A 20,522-nucleotide genomic window follows, 5' to 3' on the forward strand; every position below is an offset into this window, starting at 1 on the left:
GCCAGACCCGTGCGGCTGGGCAGGCTTCTCAGGCTTTTTTCATCTGCTGTAAAATGAGGCTACAACACTTCCTCAAACCCACAACTTTATAGAGATGATTAAAGAAGGTAATACCAGGAGCCATTTAAAGGACTGACCCAGAGAAAAGTGTAAGTGTTTTCTCTGGTGACAAAAACAACGTTTGTCAAGGCCAGAATTTAAAGGATGCTAGCCAGGATGTTACGAAAGGCCACCTCAGATGCAGTCATATTGCTATCAAAGAGTAATGTTTTGTTTTGCTTTTAATAAATAGACAGTACGTGTGGCTATTACAGAAAGCAGCATGTGGAAAATACAAGAATAAAAACAAAGAAATATATGCATCTCCATGTTCCTCACAGAATTATTCGCAACAGCCAACAGTTGGAAACAATCTAAGTGACCATCAACCTATAAGTGGATAAAGAAGACATGTGAATGTGCACAATACAACACTCTTCAGCTATTAAAAAAGATGAAATGGTGCTATTCACAACAGGTGGAACTACAGGGTACTGTGCCAGGCAAAACAAGGCAGATGAAAAACAACAGACACTGTATGATTTCACTCGTATGTGGAAGATAAAGAAATAAAGTGAATCCAAAAAACATCTTTAAACTATTTAGAAAACAAAAAAATCAACTAATTGCCAGAGGAAAGTGAAAAAGTGAATGGATAAATCTGGCCCAAAGGAGTACAGTGATGGATGGGAAACAAAATTCTGTTAGTAAATCTAAGGTGGACACATTTACAAGGTTGTACTAGAAACGGTATCGGGTGAAAAACCATTGTGGCCTCAATAAATTAAAAAGGTTAATCATTTTAACAATGGCAACAAAAAATGAATTCTAGATAGGCAACAACCAGCCTGAATGACTAAGGAGCTAGAGGCAATTCGTACAGTCAGGAAAGGTGTGGACAGCCTAGAGTTTTAGGTATTTACTCACCAGTACCTTCAGAAGGTTCTGGGGGGCTTCCACATCTGTAAACTAGGCAGACTATTAGCAGGCCTCATTTCCAGTTATCAAGAGCATCAGATGATTTAGAAAACACATTCTCAGCTACAATGGCATCACTTTAGGAGATGTAAATAATCCAGTTCAATCCAGTTTGAGAAAAACTTTCCTTAGTAGTTAACTTTTGTCATTATGGTGAAATTAAATTGAATTAAACTGAAATTAATTTGGTGAAATTAATTTTTTTTCTCCTTGGAAGGGTAGTAATTGTTCAATAGCGTATGAAACACTGAGTTAGAACAAATGAAACATAATAAGGTAGGGTGCATAATACGTCTCAAAAACAGAAATTCATGATGAATTTTTAATTCTTATTTTTAGCAGGATCAGTGGTGCCCCGACTGCAATTGCACAGTAGTAATCGAATTAATTGGAAGCAACAGTTGAAGAAGGTTGACAGTTTTAGACTTTCTAAAAACATTTTAAGCATTAAAAATAGGTGTGTTGGCAAGAGGTGAGAATGGGAGAGTCATGCCTCAAAAGCACCTGCCGAAGGAACCTTCATCTTTCTTAACTGCTCTTTGGCCCTTCGATTTCTATCTTTGTCAGAAAGAACAATTCGTGCAAACCAGCAAAGGCCTTGCTTGTGCCTAAGTTCCAAGCTGCTTGCAGGAGAAAAGGCTCCCAATTCTCACTCTGAGCATCAGACCGCAGAAGGGCCCCGGATCGCTTATTCATAAGCTGCATGGCAAATCGTGCATAATTGAGAAGCACCAGTGTTTCTTCCAAAAGTATGTATATTTCATTACGACAAACCATACAATAGATGTTTTCATTAGAATGCAATATTTAGCAGAGGATTTAAAACATTTACAAAGTATTTTTAAAGGCAGATGAGGGGAGGGGAGGGTAGATAGGAAAGAAGGAAAGGAGGGGAAGGGAAAAGGAGAGGAGAGGTGAGGAGAAAGGAGGAAGGAAAGAAGGAAGGGGGAGGGAAGGAGGGAGGAAGGATGGGAGGAAGCAAGGAAGAGAGGAGAGGGAGGGCAGAAAGAAGTGAAGAAGGAAGAGAGAGAGGGAGGAAAAGAAAGATGTTTCCTAGCGCATGAAGAATGTGCAGAGCGTTTCAGAAATGTGTAGGCAACCACCTCCAAATACTCTTCTAGTGTGTTCTGTGATCATTCCCTTCCCCACAGTACAGACCTGCTCTCCTGTGGAGTAAGCCCGAGAGCAAAGCGCAGGGAAGCCCTTGAGGCCACACACGCCTGCTGCTGGCTGGCTGTTTTGCTGCATGGAGCCTTCCGGGGGATACACACTATTCCCAGAGGGAAGACACTAGTTCTTGGTGCACGCTATTTCCCCTTGGCTGTCCTGAAGTCTAAAGTCACTTGATTCTTAGAGCCGAACTCCCACTTCATTCTTCTTAATAGTGATTTACCAAGGAGCCAAGCGTGTTAAGTGTAACGAATTGCCATTGTAACCACTGCAATTAGGACTGAATGTGATCAAGAGAGGAGCCAAGAGCTGTAAGGCCGTAGCTTTGCAACAAAGCTCTTCCTATAATAAGGATGGAGTCCCTCAGAGAGAGAGAGAGAGAGAGAAAGAGAGAGAGAGAGAGAGAGAGAGAGAGAGAGAGAGAGAGGACATGCACATGGGTAGGGAGGGAGGGGCCTCCGTGGGGGACACACAACTCCTATCCAAGTTCTACTTCCCCTCTCTCTCTCTCAGAAGGTACATAAACTGACCGGTGTGTTTCTAAATTCACGAGCAGCCACATTTACAAGCACCCAGCAAAAAAATTACTGATACTAGATGAACATTGAAATGACTTGAATGAACTCAATCTGAACAATGAGGAACCAAAAAAAAAAAGTCCCTCAGAAGTCAAACTCTGACACCAGGCTCTAAGCCTCCAGAAGGAAAATAGTAAAAAAAATAAATAAATAAATATTTTTTTAAAAAGGAGGAGGGGCTGGAGTGATAGCACAGCAGGTAGGGCGTTTGCCTTGCACGCGACCGACCCAGGTTCGAGTCCCAGCATCCCATATGGTCCCCCAGGCACCGCCAGGAGTCATTCCTGAGTGCAGAGCCAGAAGTAACCCCTGAGCATCATGGGGTGTGACCCCCCCAAAAAAAGCAGAAGGAAAATAGTCCTTCCAAACCAAATCAGGGATGTTGAAATATTACTTGAATTTCTGTGTGTCCATGAACTAGTTCACCACACAATTACCAATTATTAACCAACTGTGGCCGTCTACAGCGTCTTCTCAGAATGTGTATATAAATGGGGTAGGGAGACTCCAAAACTCAGGGGACAGGGAGCCAGACCACTCCCAGCAATACTCAGCCAATGGGACCGTGTGCTGAGTAAGCCAGTCATCTTGGCCAAAGGGGCACCAGGCTATGACCTGGACCCCTCCACACTCGCCAGCCCTAGAGTGTACTTTTATTCTTATTTGAATTTCATTTATTTGCCACCTTTCTGTGTAAAGCTAACTACTAAAATGTCCAAAGCATCCATTCCTCCTCAGTGCTTATCTTAAAGGTGGGGGAAGCTTATCATCCCATAGAAATTCAGGTTCACAAGTAAAACGTCTATCTCTACACCCTGGACCTATGGCAGAATTCAGAAAAAAAAAACAGTTATTTTTTTTTTTTTAAAACTATGGTTTGGTTCTTCTGAACCAAACAGAAGGCATTTCTGTTGGCTATTGACCATGAATAAAGAAACAAGTACATTTTTTTGCCACTTTCAACTCTATTATAAATACATGTGTGCAGACATGTTATTTCTGCTTTCACAGAAAATGCAAGAAGCAAGAAGAGACAAACAGGTTTCATCCCATAGGAAACTGGCAGCAGCTCCTGATATCTGGCACCAGACCTCTGGCCAAACAAAAGCACAATCCTCTGGCGAATCTCAGCTTCCTCTTCCGACGTGCAGCTAACTAAGCCCCGCATCAACCTGACTTACTGTTAAGCAACTTAACCCCATGTCACCACTGCCACATAGCAACCCTATTAAATATTTATTGGTAGTTGTTCCTCCTTCTTGAAGGCTCCTCTCGCTCACATCCCTCTTCACTGCAAAATTCACAGCACTGAAATAAATAACTGCATCATTTTCTTCCAAGTCATACACGCCAACCTTGTAGAACAACCCTTGGGTGCATGTTATCTTATATCTGCTAGCGAGTTTGGGAATTGATAAATATTCAAGCTGAATAGTACAAATACAACAGATGCTCGGTTATATACTAGCTAGACTGTCCTTCAGCAGGTAAAAGGACAAAGACAAACTGTGGTATATACATACATAGACTACCACTCAGGATGACAAAAGGAAGAGAGTGAGTGGCACACACCTCTCCGTGGATGGAATCTTAGACAACGTGTGCTGAGTTATAACATCCAGAGTCAAAGGCCACAGACCACTTTCTCCTATCCCTGTGACATCTTAGAAAATACAAAGCAACAAGAAGAGAAAATAAAACAGTGGTTACCAGAGACTGGTGATAAGAAAGATGTAGGGAAGGAGTTGAGAGGAAGCCAGAAGAATTTCCGGGGATGACTGAACTGTTCTATATCTGAATTGCAGTGACGGTTATGATGCAATGGTCAAAACTAGGAGAATAGTTCACTACAAAGGTCAACTTTTATTATACATGCATTAAATATTGATTTTTTATCAGTCATTTAAAACTGAAGGTAGAAAAAAAATCAAAATAGTGATTGTTGGGTGGGTGGAAATAATGTCTAAGAAAAGACTTAAAAAAATTATGGAAGGGAGCTGGAGTGGTAGCACAGTGGGTAGGACATTTGCCTTGCAGGAAACCGACCTAGGTTCAATCCCCAACATCCCATATGGTATCCCGAGCACCGCCAGGAGTGATTCCTGAGTGCATGAGCCAGGAGTAACCCCTGTGCATCACCAGGTGTGACCCAAAAAGCCAAAAAACAATTATGTAGAGTAAGCAGAGTCTCCTGCCCCCGCACCTGGCTGTCCTCACCAGGGCCCCTTGGAGGGGAGCGGGTTGAGTTTTCCTCCCCGCCCCGACCAGGGCTCCAGCAGTCAAAGACTTCCAGAACCAGCCACAACCATGCTGAGACCACTCTCCACATGCATGAAGGTAAAGGAGGAACAAAGGCATGCGGGTCCCGGGGCTGAGATCTCCAAGCCTGCTCGGACTGGGGCTGAGATCCTCCACCCAGATCCTCCATATTACAGTAGGCAGGGGTTACACCCACCAACTGGCGCCATTTAATCCCATCAACGGCCAAGACCCAGAGACTATAAAACCTAGCTCCCGGACATCTTATTATCTCATTCTTAGTTTGGAAAAGCTGGCAGGCTACTGAATGTAACCTTCCCACATGGCAGAGTCTGGCAAACTCCCCGTGGCGTACCCAATATGCCAAATACCAGTAACAATGATGGGTCTCATTCTCATAACCCTGAAAGAGCCTTGAATATGGCACTTTTTAAAAAATCTCAGGGCTAGGATGAAGGAGACGTTACTGGGGCCTGCTCGAGGCAATCGACGAACAACAGGATGGTTGTGATCATCGTGAAGCAGAAAATGTTAAATCTTGATATGGGCCCAGGGTATGTACACATGTGTATAAGTTATAACCCAGATTATACACTGACTCTTTGTGAATTCCATTTTACATAAATTTTACACCAAAAAATAAAACTGAAAAAAATATATTAAGGATATGCATACTAAAATATGAGTGGCTGGATGCACACACTAGGGGAAAAGGCAGCTCAGAAAGAGAAGGAAGCACCAAATAAAGGGTGTTGGGAGGATCCTCCCAGGATGGGAGATGCGTGCTTAGAGTAGACTTTAGACCGAACATGATTGCCACTCAATGCCTCTTTTGCAAACCACAGCACCCAAAAGGAGAGAACAAGGGGGAATGCCCTGCCACAGGGGCAGGGTGGGATGGTGAAGTTGGGGGCTGGGAGGGAAACTGCGATCAGTGGTGGTGGAGAATGGGCACCGGTGGAGGGATGGGTATTCAATCACTGTATAACTGAAAGCCAAGCACAAAAAATTTGTAAGTCCACAACTGTACCTCATGGTGTTTCACTAATAAAAATTTAAGAAAAAAAATTTTTTTAAATAAATAAAATAAAATAAAATATTAGTGGCTGTAGAGCCTAGAATAATACCTGTGATTTCTTTGAAAAGCAGCAAGAATTGGGTGGATCTGGATCAGAGAAACAGTACAGGATAATGTTCTTGCCTTGCACATAGCCAACAGGTTTAATTCTCAATTCCGTATATGATCACCTGAGCCCCACCGGAATGATCTCTGATCTCTGAGCACACAACCAGGAGCAATCCCCGAGTACCATCAAGTACAGGCTCAAAACCAAACACATATAACAAACAGATTCAATGAAAAACTTTAAATGTATGAATGAAAGAATAAAAAATTATGCTAGAATACAGGTGGAGAGTATCATAAGTATAGTGGTATTCAGTTTGTTTTCTAATGTTTAAATTTTTTCAATTAAACTTAATACAATCTCTCCCATGTCTGCATATTTAAAAATTGTTAGAATGGGGAAAATCAATCATAAAGCATTAAACTATATCCATAACACAATAAGAATTTTAAGGGATTTCGTTTCAAAAAATGCCATTAACTTAAAAAAGAGGTGAGGTGTCATGTTTCCTATAATGACCTTTTTCTGGTGTAAGGGTATTATTTGTTTTAAAGCTTGTAAATTATGCCACAAATGCAGAGCTATGCCTGTCAGCTCCCAAGATTTGTTGAACTACAAATTTGAATTAGACACACAAGGCTGAACTTATCCAATGATTATAGAATCCCTTCATAATTTTCTGTTAATTTTCTGTATTAACGTATAATGCAGGGATTAGAATTCGTACAGTGAAAAACAACTTGCCTGAAAATGGTTTGTTTTTTTTTTTTTTTTGCTTCTTGTGTGATCCCAACCTTTCCTGTTACTGAGTTGAGGACTCAAAAGATTGGAAAAGGCCAAGGCTAGAGCGACCGTATAACAGATACGGTTCTTGCCTTGCACGTGGCCAATCCAAGTTTGATCCCCAGCACCCAATATGTTCCCCTAAGTCTGCCAGCAGTGAACCCTGAGCACAGAGCCAAGAGTAACCCTTGAGATGATTGTGGCCCAAAGACTAAAAAAAAAAAAAAAATTGGAAGAGGCCAACTTCTGTACTGGTGAGTCATGTTGTTATCTACCTTCAGTTGCACACACGTGCCTTTGCCCTCTCAGCCCACAATCTCAGCCACAGTGTCAAGATGAACTTCCTGCTCCCTGCAGTTACTCCCAAAAACTGGTTACAACAACAACTGGTTACAACAGCAGCACAGAGGGCCAGCACTTCCTGCTGTTCAGGCTCAGGCTTCAGCCCTCCTGCTTATAAGCAGTTCCAATTCTACAAAGCTTCAAGTTGTGCTAGTTTGGCCAGAACCATACAGTTTTACACTTGGCAGCTGATCCAAGAGCACTGACTACGGGTATGGAAACAAATACAAAAACTGAGATTTCTTATTTTCAGCCTCCATGCTGATTTTGGTTTTGACCTGACGGTAAAACCAAAACTCCAGAAAGGCAAGGACACGGTCTGGTTTGGCCATTTCTCTCTTTTAATAGCCTGTTACTGTGTGCACGCTCTGAAAATTATTGAGGAGAAAGCAAATAAATGGATGGTTGGTTGGACTCCATGCATCTCTCTTTTGCTGTGTCGCTCATGGGAAATTCCATTTTCACTGAGCTGAGAAAACACCTCAGTCCCGGAAAATAGCTTAAGAGCTAAGCACTTACTTTGCACGTTGGAGTTGGGGTTAGATCCCAGGCACAACATGGGTGCCTGAGAAAGTCTAGGACTGACCACAAGCCCTACATGAAATCGGCCCTGAGCACTACTTGGTATGACCCCAAACAAACAAACAAACAAAACGGAACCACTCCATTGCCCCCCCCGCAATCTTCAGAAATCTTCATTCTCTTCTGTCTGTACAGATTACTTGGAAAAGAGTGTCCTGCTGGCCCAAGTGGGAAATCCAAAACCATTTTCACATCTTAAGGGACATTACTGGAACATTCCACGCAGAGCAAAAATTAAGCAGAGCAGGGGGTCTAAAAACACCATCATGTTACTCACTTGTTCACTCTAAATGTCTCTTACCTTTATTTTTGGAATGGTAACCTGAGGTACACAACTCATATACAAAAATGTTTAAGTCTGCCAATGACTTAAAAAAAAAAAAAGGACATGTGTACCAGCAATTTTCATGTCCGCCCTTTGATTTGATTAACTTTTCTTTTTTTTTTTTTTTTTAAATTTTTGGACCATACTTGGTGGTGCTCAAGCCTTTCTCCTGGCTCTGTGCTCAGGGATCACTTCTGGCATGGCTGGGGGAAACATATGTGGTGCAGGATCAGAACAGGTATGCCTTATGCAAAGCAAGTAGGCTAGCCTTGGGCTGTCACTCCACTCTAATTCAATTTTTGGTTACTTCTATTCCCCACCTATTATATCTTCCACTACTACCCTCCTCATCTATTTCTAATGTTTAATTTCCATTAAAATTTTAAAGATTTTCTATTTTGTCATTTTATACAGATAACTCATTTCTCTGTTCTCATTATCACACTCCTGTATCACTGAGTGATGTATCATGAAAACAAGTAACACTATTGGTCCTCATTTAATACATATACTGGTGAAGAGGAAACATCTTTTATCTGTTTCAAGACTAACAAGGTTAATCTCAACTGCAGGTGCAAAATAATCAGTGTCTAGAGGTCAAGATCAGAACACTAAGAAATCTAAGTCGTCGGGAGAAAGTCAAAAGGAAGAAGTTTAGAAAGACACTAACCATAAAAAGGGAGTTTGGAAAGACAGTGCCTATGAAACGGGAGGATTTCCTGGGCAGTGGGAACCAACGGAAAAAAATCACAAGTGACACTGATTTAAGATGGTGATTAATGGACTGGAATGAACATTTAAAAATAACTCATCTGCTTCATGATTTTACAAGTGAAATAAGCCCAATGAGGAGTGACATGCTAACAGAAACTCAGAAATAGTAGTAAAGCTAAGATTAGAATCCAAATAACCCCAGTCTACTGAGTGTCTCTCTCATTTTCTCTTTCCAACTGGTTGCTCCCACGACAGCGCTTAAAATCACAGTACTATCTACATCATCACAAAGTGATGTAAGTTCTTGGAAAATTATGAGAAAAACTATAGTTCCTAGTTTTAGCATTGTCTCTATAGTTTATTTTCCTACTAAAGTTCATTTTAAAGTATCATTCATTCTTTTCCTGAAACTATTCCATGTGGCAATACCACATTTCATGAACCAAGGTCACCCTACACTGAGTTTATATTCTAGAAGGAAAAAGGTAAACAACAATCCAATAGATAATATGGTTTAAAATTCAAATGGACAAGAAAGAAATTGACATATTAAAGCTAGTCAGGGGCTGGTTTGATGGGAATAAGGATCTATTTTAGGCAAGGGAGACTATTGAGATGACATCCACTCTGGCATGAGACGTACAAGAAGATATTCATATTCAAAGACCAGAACGAGAACATCCCATGCAAAGAAAACTAGGGGAAAAGTTTAGAGGCTACTTGAAGAAATAGAGATATCAATAGAACAAACCGAGATATATAAAAAGAAGGTGGAGCCAAGACGAGCTCAGGGAGACAGAAAGAAGAGAGATCCTGGTGGTCCCTGAAGACAATTAAAACACAAAGCAAATTTGATCCAAGGTTAAAGGAAATTCCACTGATCTTTTACTATCTTAAGAAGCTTCCACTCAGTGGAGAAACACTACTGAAGAGCAGCTGTGCTCACGGGAACAAATGCGTTAGCTTGAGTAAAAGGTGAGTACGGGGTGCCTTTGACTCAACCCATTTCCTTCAGCTTCATTTTTCGAGAAGACAGTTTTGCTCAGGACTACACCTGTCAGTGAAAAGTAGAGTGAAGCACAAGAGAAGCCAGAAGGAATTCTCCAGCACACTTTTCCCCAGCAACAGCCTTTTCAGAATCAGAACCCCCAGAACCCTTTATTTATGTCCAAAGGATTTATGTATTTGGAGATGAGACCACAGAAGGAAATCAAACTGGAGCCATCACGAGGGCTTCCGGGTTAAAAAAAAAAAAAGCAAAGCCCATGAACATGCTAAATACCATCTTTTTCTGCCTCCCTTCCTTCCCTCAAGATATGACCTACTAGGATGCTTTTCAGGTGCATTTTATCGGCCCCATCTGAGTAACTCTGAGCAGTGCAATTATTAGTCAAATGCTCTATAAAACTCTAGGCTTAGAGAGTCTTTAAAATTTGACAAGAGAGAATCAACCTGCCAAGGTGACAATTGGTCACAGCTGAGCAGTGGCCACTCCCTCATGGTCAGCAAGGTCTCCACCTCTGCAGGAGGCTGTACCCCAAGATCTGACACGTGGCTATGCTTGTCACCTGCACCCCCACTGTCCATCACCTTTGAAAATGAAGTACTGCCAAGTGCTCTCTAATAAATATTTGGCAACTTTTCCAGACTGGTCAATTCTGGACTTGGCTGGTTATTTGAATCCACTCTTGCTGTAAAGGATTCGGATCACGACCCCAACTTTCCCATTCACTATCTTAGCAATGTACACTCTTAATACTCTGACTTCTGGCCACCCAGAAATGAAGTATCTGGAAGTAAGAAGGAAGGATCTGGTGGATGCAATATCACCTTCCTCCACTCTCTTCTCTCCTGCACTCTCAGCTATCTCACCATGAGAAATGTATCTAAGGTGGTCACTGTCACTGTCCTCCCGTTCTTCATCAATTTGCTTGAGCAGGCCCAATAACACTGTGAGACTTGTTACTGTGTATGGCATATCGAATACATCACGAGTAGCTTGCCAGGCTTTGCCATGAGGGCGATATATTCTCGGTAGCTTGCCAGGCTCTCCTGACACCTGGCTTTGCTTGTCACCTGCACCAGAGGGGCGGAGGAATCAAACTCAGGTTGGCCATGTTGTCTATGTGCAAGGCAAATGCCCTACCCGCTATGCTATCGCTCCAAGGTAAATACTTTCGTTGGGAGTCTGCACTCTTTTCTGGGTTTTTCAAAGATACAGGAGTATCATCAAAAGCCAAAGACACAAATGTGCTATGATGGTGGTTATTTTGTGCCTTGTGGAATGGTGGTACAAAAAGAACCAAGAACAGCAAAGTCCCCCAAAAGCCTCCTGACCACCATGCAGCACGGCTCATGAGCAGATATAAGGCCATACTGCTTTCAGCTTTTCCAAGATATTTGGAAATGACTTTCATTCACCAGTGGGATGCTCGGAGACAAAGGCTCACCACCCACAATTATGAGACAAGCTATACACTGGACAGCACAAAGCCTTGGACAGCCACTGAGAACAGCTGCTCTTCAGCTCACCAAGGTCCTCCGCATGGCAGGTGGGCACACACTCCAGAAGATGAGATCATAAAATGCTCTTCTCTGAAGAGAAGTCAGACCATAACACTATGATTCCATCTCAAACCAAAAAGCATTAAACTAACCTGCCAAAGGAAATGGCCACAGGAGCTTCAGCTGGGAGAAGGAGGGGGGGTGGATGTGAGGAAATGGAGGAAGTAGCCTGGACAAGAAGCACTTGAACTTGGGGTGAAATGACTTTGGGGCTGCCCTAGTCCAGATGAATCTTATTAGCAACTAGGCATGGCTAAGTTTCATGCATGGAAGCCAGATAACACTGAGTCTCTAGACTTCAGAGCATCTATTGCTAAGTGGATTCTTTACCTGCACAGGTAAGAATCCTTGTAATCAGATGAATCTAAATAACTTATGAAAGGTTTCAAATTTAAAAATAGATAACAAAAGGGCAGGATGTCTCCATGGATCAATTACACAACCAGCCATAAAAGTGAATCCACAGGGAATTGAGATTTTACTGATAAGTGGATTCGTACAACTTTTCAAGAAAAAGCAGTTATTCTGCAGAGTGAGGTAACCCTGAACTCCTCCTTAATCTACCAGGTATTCTTTTCTCAATGTAGAAGAATCTCCATCCACTGAAAATCAAGAGTTCCCACCCTGGATTACCTTGCAAGGAACTTGAATACACATTTCTTCTTTCCCAGGCCTGACTTCATTTGAATTGCTAACTACTTCCAACTGTCATCTCTCTCTTCCTGTCCTTTTTCTATACCCCTTTACTTGTTGTTGTATGATGCCTGAATGCTCTGCATTAAAATTTCTTCCGAGGAAATGGTTTGTGTATAAATGTACCAAATGGGCAATATCTCTGTGAGTTAATGCCTTGAACTTAATTCTGGGCATTGCTGATGGAGTGACATGTGCAACAGAATAAGCACAGGCTTCAAATATTTATAGGCTCTTATGTGTAGGTCCAGAAGGCAAAGTTGATTCAATGGGAAAAAGCTAGTGTCAGACATATCATAGGTAACAATAAGAAAACCGCTTGCCTTGAATCAGACAGAACTCAGTCACTAAATGACTTAATAGATCTTAAATATACCTCTTAGAACTAATGGACAGAATGCCAGCATTAGAGAGAAAAAAGACAGGTCTGATTCTCAGAAGGCTCTGACCAGTCATAAATAAAACTTAGTATATAAGTAGTTGTTTCCATAATTAAGACACACAAAACAATAAGCCATGTAAATGGAGAAAAACTTTAGGAAAACATGTAATAGGAGAGATCAGGAACCTATCCCCACACCCATGGCAAGGGATGGTTCTAGCCCAAATTGCAGATGTATTTGGAGACAGAAAAAGGATTTGAAGAGATGCAAGGTTAAAAGATCAGAACTTTTAAGACAGCAATCTAGTAAGTATAAAGAGAGAGCTGAACATATGTAATTAACTACATATGAACAGAACATGGGTGCCTAATTTAATAACAGTCTTTTTGTTTTTTTCAGACTAATCTAATAGGAAATTCTGGAAGCTTGCTTTTCTGTTCTGGAGAAGAAGAATGAAAGGAGTTTATTGCTCTGCATCACTGGTAAATATTTGTGCGGCCAAGCTCCCGAGTTATAAGGACCAAAGTGGTCCTCCAGACACCACTCTTCCTGACCAAATGCCACAGGCCTAGCAAAGCCTTCTAATCAGATTAAAGACCAGCTTCTGAGAACATTAATTCAAGACCAGGGTTTCTGAACCTGAGTTTGGGACTCTTGGAGAAAAGGCAGTGAACCAAAATAGATAGACAGGGAGAGGGTGAGGGAAAGAGATAAGGAGATAAAATCATGTTAAGACTTACTGATTCTACTGATGCTATCCTAGGAGTATGCATAGTACTGTCACTTAAAAATCTAATCACCACACAATGTTACCATAAGAAAAGCCAGACTCCTCTCCACGCTTGTGTCTTCCAACCGACCGCCACCTTTTCTTAGCACCAAGTGGGGTGTTCTTACAATGTAGTTATTCTTACACTTTCTTCATATCCTCCTTTTTTAAAAAAAAAAAATTGGGGCCACACCTTGCAGTGCACAGGGCTTACTCCTGGCTCTATACCCAGGGATCACTCCAGGCTGGGCTTGTGGAAGTGGTGCTGAGGAACACACCCAGGTCAGCCACGTGCAAAACAAGCGCCCTATTGACTGTTCTATTTCTCCAGCCCTAGAGCTACCTTCTAAAGAAGAACCCTCTAAGAAAAAGAGGTAACTAAGAGCCACACAACTGCCTACAGCGAAAAAGAGCCAGGCTGCCCAGTGTACATGTTCCCTACAATTCATCTGCATATCTCCTTTTCTTGAGATCATGATTTTACACATTACCACTGTTTTCAACTAAATCACTTCCCCCTCAATCAGAAATCTACCTCCACTCTGCACACACACTACCCATCAGCCACACATGAGAGAAAAAAAGACCAGCGAAGAAAACTGTGTGGCTCCAATTTAGGATTATTTTTGTATTTATGGACACAGAAAGATGAAGCTTATGCCCTCAGAGTGACCTGAAATGATTTGGCTCCTCTGTCCTGGGTAAGAAAGAATATATAAACTCCAGTTATGTCCCAAATCCAAGGTCTCTGACAGCCTACTAAACTACCTGATGCACCAAGAAGAAATGAGACCCAAATTTGCCAAGGCAACACGGAAGACTGGTGAATAGCCCTATATCAAAGTTTATTTTTCAGCATGAAAACAATGAACAAATCTTTACATTTCCCTCTTTTCTCCAACCAGACTTTCCCAAAGTTGAAAATACCATGCTCCCACCCTCTAGTGTCAGTGTGGGGGCTAGACCAATGCAAGACGATGATCACTTGATCACCTGACTTCCCGTTAATCTTCGATTTGCTCGAGCAGGCATCAGTAACTTCTCCATTTGTCCCTGTCGCGTGCTAGTGTAACCCAATGGCATCAGTTCGCTCTAGGAACATGAAGAGCCTCAAACCGATCGTTCATGATCTTGATGAAGAAGTCTGATAATCTGGTAGGTGGGTGGCCACACGGTCTTTTGACATCCCGTGGAATCCAGTCTGTAACGGCTCTAGTCCAGAGGTCGTCTCTAAATCTCATTACGTGACCAGCCCATCTGATTTTTGATGCCTTGGCAAACAAGACAGCATCCCTGATTCTTGATCGTCGATGGAGGTCGGAACTCCGGATTCTTTCTCTCATTTGAGTGAAACGTGATATTCCAAGCATAGCTCTTTCAATTCCTCTTTGGGAGACCTGAAAAGCATTCTCATCCTGTTTGCGTAGAGCCCAGGTCTCTGAGGCATATGTTAAAGCAGGAAGAATAGTGGAATCAAAGAGATGTGCCCGGAGCCGGAGGTTCTTCATCCTCTTAGCTATTTCTTCGACGTTCTTGAAGGCGTTCCAAGCCGCTCTCTTCCTCCTGCGCAGCTCGGGTGCCAAGTCATTTGTCATGTTGACTTCTCGACCTAGGTACACATAGCTGTTGCATTCAGAGATGGTCGTTCCGTTGAGAGCGAGACGATGATAGTAATCTCAGTGTCATCTGGGGGACACTTTCTATTTGTCTGTTCTAAAAAAGTTAGATTTTCATGGACTATAAAGATAGTACAAGGGGTAAGGCCTTGCATATGGCTGAGCCCGGTCTGCTCCTTGGTACCATGGATGATGTGCCAGTCAGAAGTGAACAGGATCCAGAATGATCCCAGAGGGGCTGGAGAGATAGTACAGCCATGCACACTGCAATCCCTGGCATCCCATATATCCCCTGGGCACAGCCAGGGGTAATTCCTAAGTGCTGACCCAGGAGTAACTCCTAAGCATCACAAAGTATGTCACCTCCCCAAAAAAATTTTTTAAAGGGTGATCCCTAAGCACAGAGCCAGGAGTAAGTCCTGAGCACAAGTGGATGTGGAACCAAAGAAAAAAAATAATAATAAAACATGAGGAGGGATTCTAGGGAGGTGCAAAAGTTTTTTTGTTTTTTGGGTTTTTTTTTTTTTCCAAAAAACAGGTCAAATGTTTGTTTGAAAACCTGTGTTCCAAACCAACTAATACTTGATTTTTCAAATTGGCATTGTCTGTAAGTGATCTGAAGTTGGAATCATTCTAATTACCTCCACAAAAAAATGCTTCCAAAAGGTTGTTTGAAAGTTGAAAAACATGACCTTGCTTTGGAAACTTAGTTCATTCAACAATATCCAAAATGATTACATTTCCAGGTTCTTTCAATTCTAAATGGAATTGAAGGAGGAAAGAAATGCAATCCATGGGCCACTAGAATATGTCTATTAAAGGCTACTGGGACCTGCAAGAAATATGCTTTTTCCAGTCAACAAGAGACAATTTCATAATTATTAACACTGTACAATATTACAGGAAAAAAGAATAGCCAAGTAGAAGAACCCTGGTAGAGAGCACAGGGCAGACGTCAAAAAGCAAACCTAATTTGCATATTAATTTAAATATGGACTTTTTGCTTTACCAAAGAAAAACAGTATTTGAGAAATCTTTGGGTAAGGCTATTCAGCTCACCGGCAGGGATTTGTTGGTCAATTTATTTCAAAATGAGTTCATATGACAAACCTAAATCATAATGGGAAAAAAATCTTTCCTTATCAATAGATAATATAACCAGTGAGTGAGTCCACACAGAGCTGGGGCAGGTCGGTCCAGATGTTCTCTTGTTGCTTTGGGTAGGCCAAGTCATTCCCTATCAAAAGTCAGGTCCATCTGCTAACTGAATTATTACAAATGTTTAACTCACCCCTTAGTTCCCAGTTTTAGTTTGATCCTAACTCCCTTCAGCTTCCTAACTCCCATGACCTAAAAGGAAAGGGAAACCAGGGCACAGTCTCCCTCCTTCTGGACTCACCCAGTAGTGCTCATACACCCAAAGAACTGGAATAAAGACAACGGGCATGAGAGGGTACCATCAACCAGAGAGAAGCGGGAGCCATCCTCTGTTCCCATGTGCGCCTGGCCCTCCAGTCCCAAACACACAGATGCCCTGGGGTTGCCTGGCACTACCCAGCCAGATGAACTTCCCAAAATGCACAGTAATCTGAGGCCTGACCTTAGGGGTCTGGAAGAGAGCCCCCTTCCCCTGGAGCTCAGGTAGAATCTCAGATAGGCAGACACTGGAGTCATATAACACTTCAACACTTTGTTGTTGTTGATTTGTTTTTGTTTGGGGGCCACACCCAGCAATCCTCGGGGGTTACTCCTGGTGATGTTCAAGGGACCATATGGGATTCCAAGGATCGAACCCAGGTGGGCCTTGTGCAAGGCAAGTGTACCTGCTGTACTATCGCTCTGGCCCCAATACTTCAATACTTCTTGAATCTACCTCGCTCCCATCCCCATCCCCCTCCACAAGAGCCCCTACTTATGAACCAAATCAACAACTGCTTAGATGATACCGGCACTTCGGCCAGAAGCGAGCTACTGCCTGGTTTTGTGTCCAGAGGAATGAAAGATGCTAGACCGAAAGATCTTATGACAACTCTTGAAACTGGAGTCGTCGTGCTGCAAGTGTGATTTTATTACCAATGAAAAATGCAGAAGCTTTGCCTCTTGGTCCCCACCCAACTGGTTCTTCTTACCTTTGGTTCCATTGAAATGAAACTGTGGGTTCCTCTGCTCGAGAGAACTGACCTTTTAATCGTCCGGCTATGGTAGAAGTGGTAATAGTCCTTCAGAGCCCCGATCTGCAAAGGCAGGAGGGAAAAGAGACAGGAGGCATTGTTAATGTACATAAACAGTCCCCTTTTTGTCATTAAAACAAGCACACAGGACAAAAAAAAGATGCATAAATTATGCAGTTGTCTGTTATGCTTAAATGTTACTTGAACCCGGGTGATCAGTTTTCAAAAGAAGGACAAGTGATATGAAATGAGTGTCCTTGAGGCAGTGAGTGCAGAGGGAAAGATTATAATGGGGCAGCTTAGCCTCTCCATAGCTTCCTTTTAATGTTTAATTTATATGCAGCATTTTTAAGTAATTTTATATCAATCTATATCCAAATGTGGTAAAGAGAAAAAAAATCAAATCGCTGTCTGGATTTAAAAACACATTGCACTCTGTTTGCTTCAAGAAATGTACAATGAAGGACCTTGTTAGATTATTTATATCGTTAATTTGCAACAAGTCCTAGGCAGTTGATCATTCAAAGAAAACACTACTTAGTTTGTTTCCTGACTTCAGAAGACAGCATAAATACACAGCAGTTATTCAAGTATTGCAAAGCTGAAAAGTGGAATGGCGATTTTTAAAACAAAACAAAGATCACATACTCTACCTATCGGCTGACTTCTGTAAAAAGAAGTTCAATCCACTTTATCTTAATTGTTTACTTAAATTTGATAGGGTTTTTTCTTTGGCTGGATGGGGGTGGGAGGGTTTTTCCTTTAGTGGCAAACATATTTATTTGGGATAACTTTGAAAATAGGCCCTTGTCCAATTTAGGAAAACAAAATAACAAAGTCCCAAACAATATAGCCCTTCAGCAAATTATAAAATGTGGGTCACATATGGTCACCCCCCCAAAAAAAAAATAAGAGTAGAGTTTGTTTCTGACACTCAGCAGAAGTATCTTTTCCTTTCTAGAAAGTTGGGTGTTGGGAGGCCGGAGAGATAAAACAATGGGTAAGAAGCTTGCTTGTATGGAGCCAATCCAGATTCAATCCCCAGTACCACCTACGATTTCCCAAGCACTGCCAGGAGTGATCCCTGAGCAGAGAATCAGGAATGAGCCCCGAGCACAGCCAGATGTGTTCAAAAAGTCAAAAAGAAGTAAAATAGCATGTTAGCAGAATTAATTTTTTAAGATTACTGCAGTTTTAAAATTTCATTCCAAATTGCTAGGTAGGGGTGTGGAGAAACAGGAACCCTCCTTCACTGTTGGTGAGAATGTACAGTGGTCGTCCATGAAAAGCTCTCAGAGTACTAAGAAATGGAACATCATACTATGCACCAATTCTGCTCCTCAGCCGTCATTCAAAGAACACAGTAACAGGAATTCAAAAAAGACATATGGACACCTATTTTCAATACACTGCTATTCAGAAGAGTCAAGATCTAGAAATAAGCCAGGTGTCCAATGCAATGGAACTGTGGTAGTCAATGAAATACTACTTTAGGCATAAACATAAAAAATAAAATCTTGTCATTTGCAACAACATGGATGGTACTGGGGGGTGGTCACATTGGAAAAGTCTCCTATTTTTCATTACAACAAGCACATTAGAAAGTAGATTATAGACCGAACATGATTGCCACTCATTGCCTCTTTTGCAAACCACAACACCCAATAAGAGAGAGAGAACAAAAGGGAATGCCCTGCCACAGAGGCAGGGTGGGATGGTGGGGGTTGAAGGGTGGGAGGGATACTGGGATCAGTGGTGGTGGAGAATGGGCACTGGTGGAGGGATGGGTACCCGATCATTGTATAACTGAAACTCAAGCACTAAAATTTCTAAGTCTACAACTGTACCTCATGGTGTTTCACTAATGACACTATCCTCTAATCCCGTAGTTCACCGATTTGCTAGAGCGGGCCCAGTAACGTCTCCATTTTTTTTTTTTGAGACTTGTTGTTACTGTGTTTGGCATACTGAATATGTCACGGGTAGCTTGCCAGGCTCTGCTGTGCGGGCGAGATACTCTCGGTAGCTTGCCAGGCTCTCCAAGAGGGGCGGAGGAATCGAACCTGGCTCAGCCAGGGTGGCTGCGTGCAAGGCAAACGCCCTACCCTGTCTCTGGAGATTCACTAATAAAAATTTTTAAAAAATGAACAAAAATAATAAGCATTAAAGAATATAAATTAAAAAAGCACATTAGACAAAAAAGTTGCATAAATTACGCAGTTGTGTTATGCTTAAATATTACTTGAAATGTTAAGTCAGAAGGAGAAAGACTAATACTCAATGAGCTCATCCTCACTCATATGTGGGCTGCAGAGAAGCAAACAAGTAAGAAGGAAAAACCAACAAAAATAGATCATGAACTCAGGACTGCAGAACTGAGGTTACCAAAAGGGTCAGGGGCAGGGAACTGAGGGAGGTACAGAAGTCAGCAAGCAGTGGTGCAAACTACGGATACTTTGGTGGTAACTGTACTATGGTACTATAGACTTTTAAATTGTGCCCCAACAATTTCATAAACTAATACTATCTTCATTTTTAAAAAAAAAAGTTTGAGGAGGCTGGAGCAATAACACAGCGGGTAGTGCATTTGCCTTTCAGGCAGCCAACCCGGGTTCAATTCCCAAATGGTCCCCTGAGCAGCGTCAGGAGTAATTCTTGAGTGCAGAGCCAGAAGTAACCCCTGTATATTGCCAGGTATAACCCAAAAAGCAAAAAAAAAAAAAAAAAAAAAAAATTGAACTACCTCAGAAAAATTAACAGTAATAGCAATTAATAAGGTAAGGTAAAGGTAAAGGCACTCCCGTTGATCGTCGATTTGCTCGAGCGGGCCCAGTAACGTCTCCATTGGAGACTTTGTTGTTACTGTGTCTGGCATATCGAATACTCTCGGTAGCTTGCCGGGCTCTCCGAGAGGGGCGGAGGAATCGAACTCGGGTCGGCCATGTTGGCTGCTTGTAAGGCGAACGCCCTACCCGCTGTGCTATCGCTCCAGCCCAAGCAATTAATAGTATTTAACAATAGGGTTTTAAAAATAAATCCGAACAATCATATCCACATCTATACTGTGCCAAGAGAACTCTTCATATGCTTTACCTACCCACAATACAATAGGGTTTTAAAAATAAAGCAGAACAAATATATCCACATCTATATTGTGCCAAGAGAACTCTTCATCTGTGTTACCTACCCACTGACTGAAGACTACTGATTTACAAGGCCAGCCACCATCTTTTTTGCAACAGAAACCACATCTAGTGCCATGGTTTGAGAGCAAGGAAGGGCCACTATCCAGCGCTTGGGCACTGTGACACGAAGGAATAGCCAGGGCCCTACAAGTGCTGGCTCACCAGTCTCTTCTTTAAGCTCACCTCATATCTTACCTTTGTTCAAATCTCTTAAGTTTAGCCATGCTGGCCTTCCTTCAGTGC

At 42.0% G+C, this 20,522-nt stretch overlaps 1 protein-coding gene across 1 annotated transcript in view; it reads right to left on the reverse strand.

Moving 5' to 3' along the window:
* PCSK5 (proprotein convertase subtilisin/kexin type 5) overlaps nucleotides 1–20,522 on the reverse strand; it is a 482,296-nt gene that overhangs the window by 412,181 nt on the left and 49,593 nt on the right. Inside the window, exon 2 of the mRNA XM_056118773.1 lies at nucleotides 17,053–17,157. Coding sequence (XP_055974748.1) covers nucleotides 17,053–17,157 — 105 coding nt within the window. The remainder of the gene's footprint in view (nucleotides 1–17,052; nucleotides 17,158–20,522) is intronic.

This window comes from Sorex fumeus, unplaced genomic scaffold (genome assembly GCF_029834395.1).
Source record: "Sorex fumeus unplaced genomic scaffold, SorFum_2.1 ptg000038l, whole genome shotgun sequence".
Lineage (NCBI taxonomy): Eukaryota > Metazoa > Chordata > Mammalia > Eulipotyphla > Soricidae > Sorex > Sorex fumeus.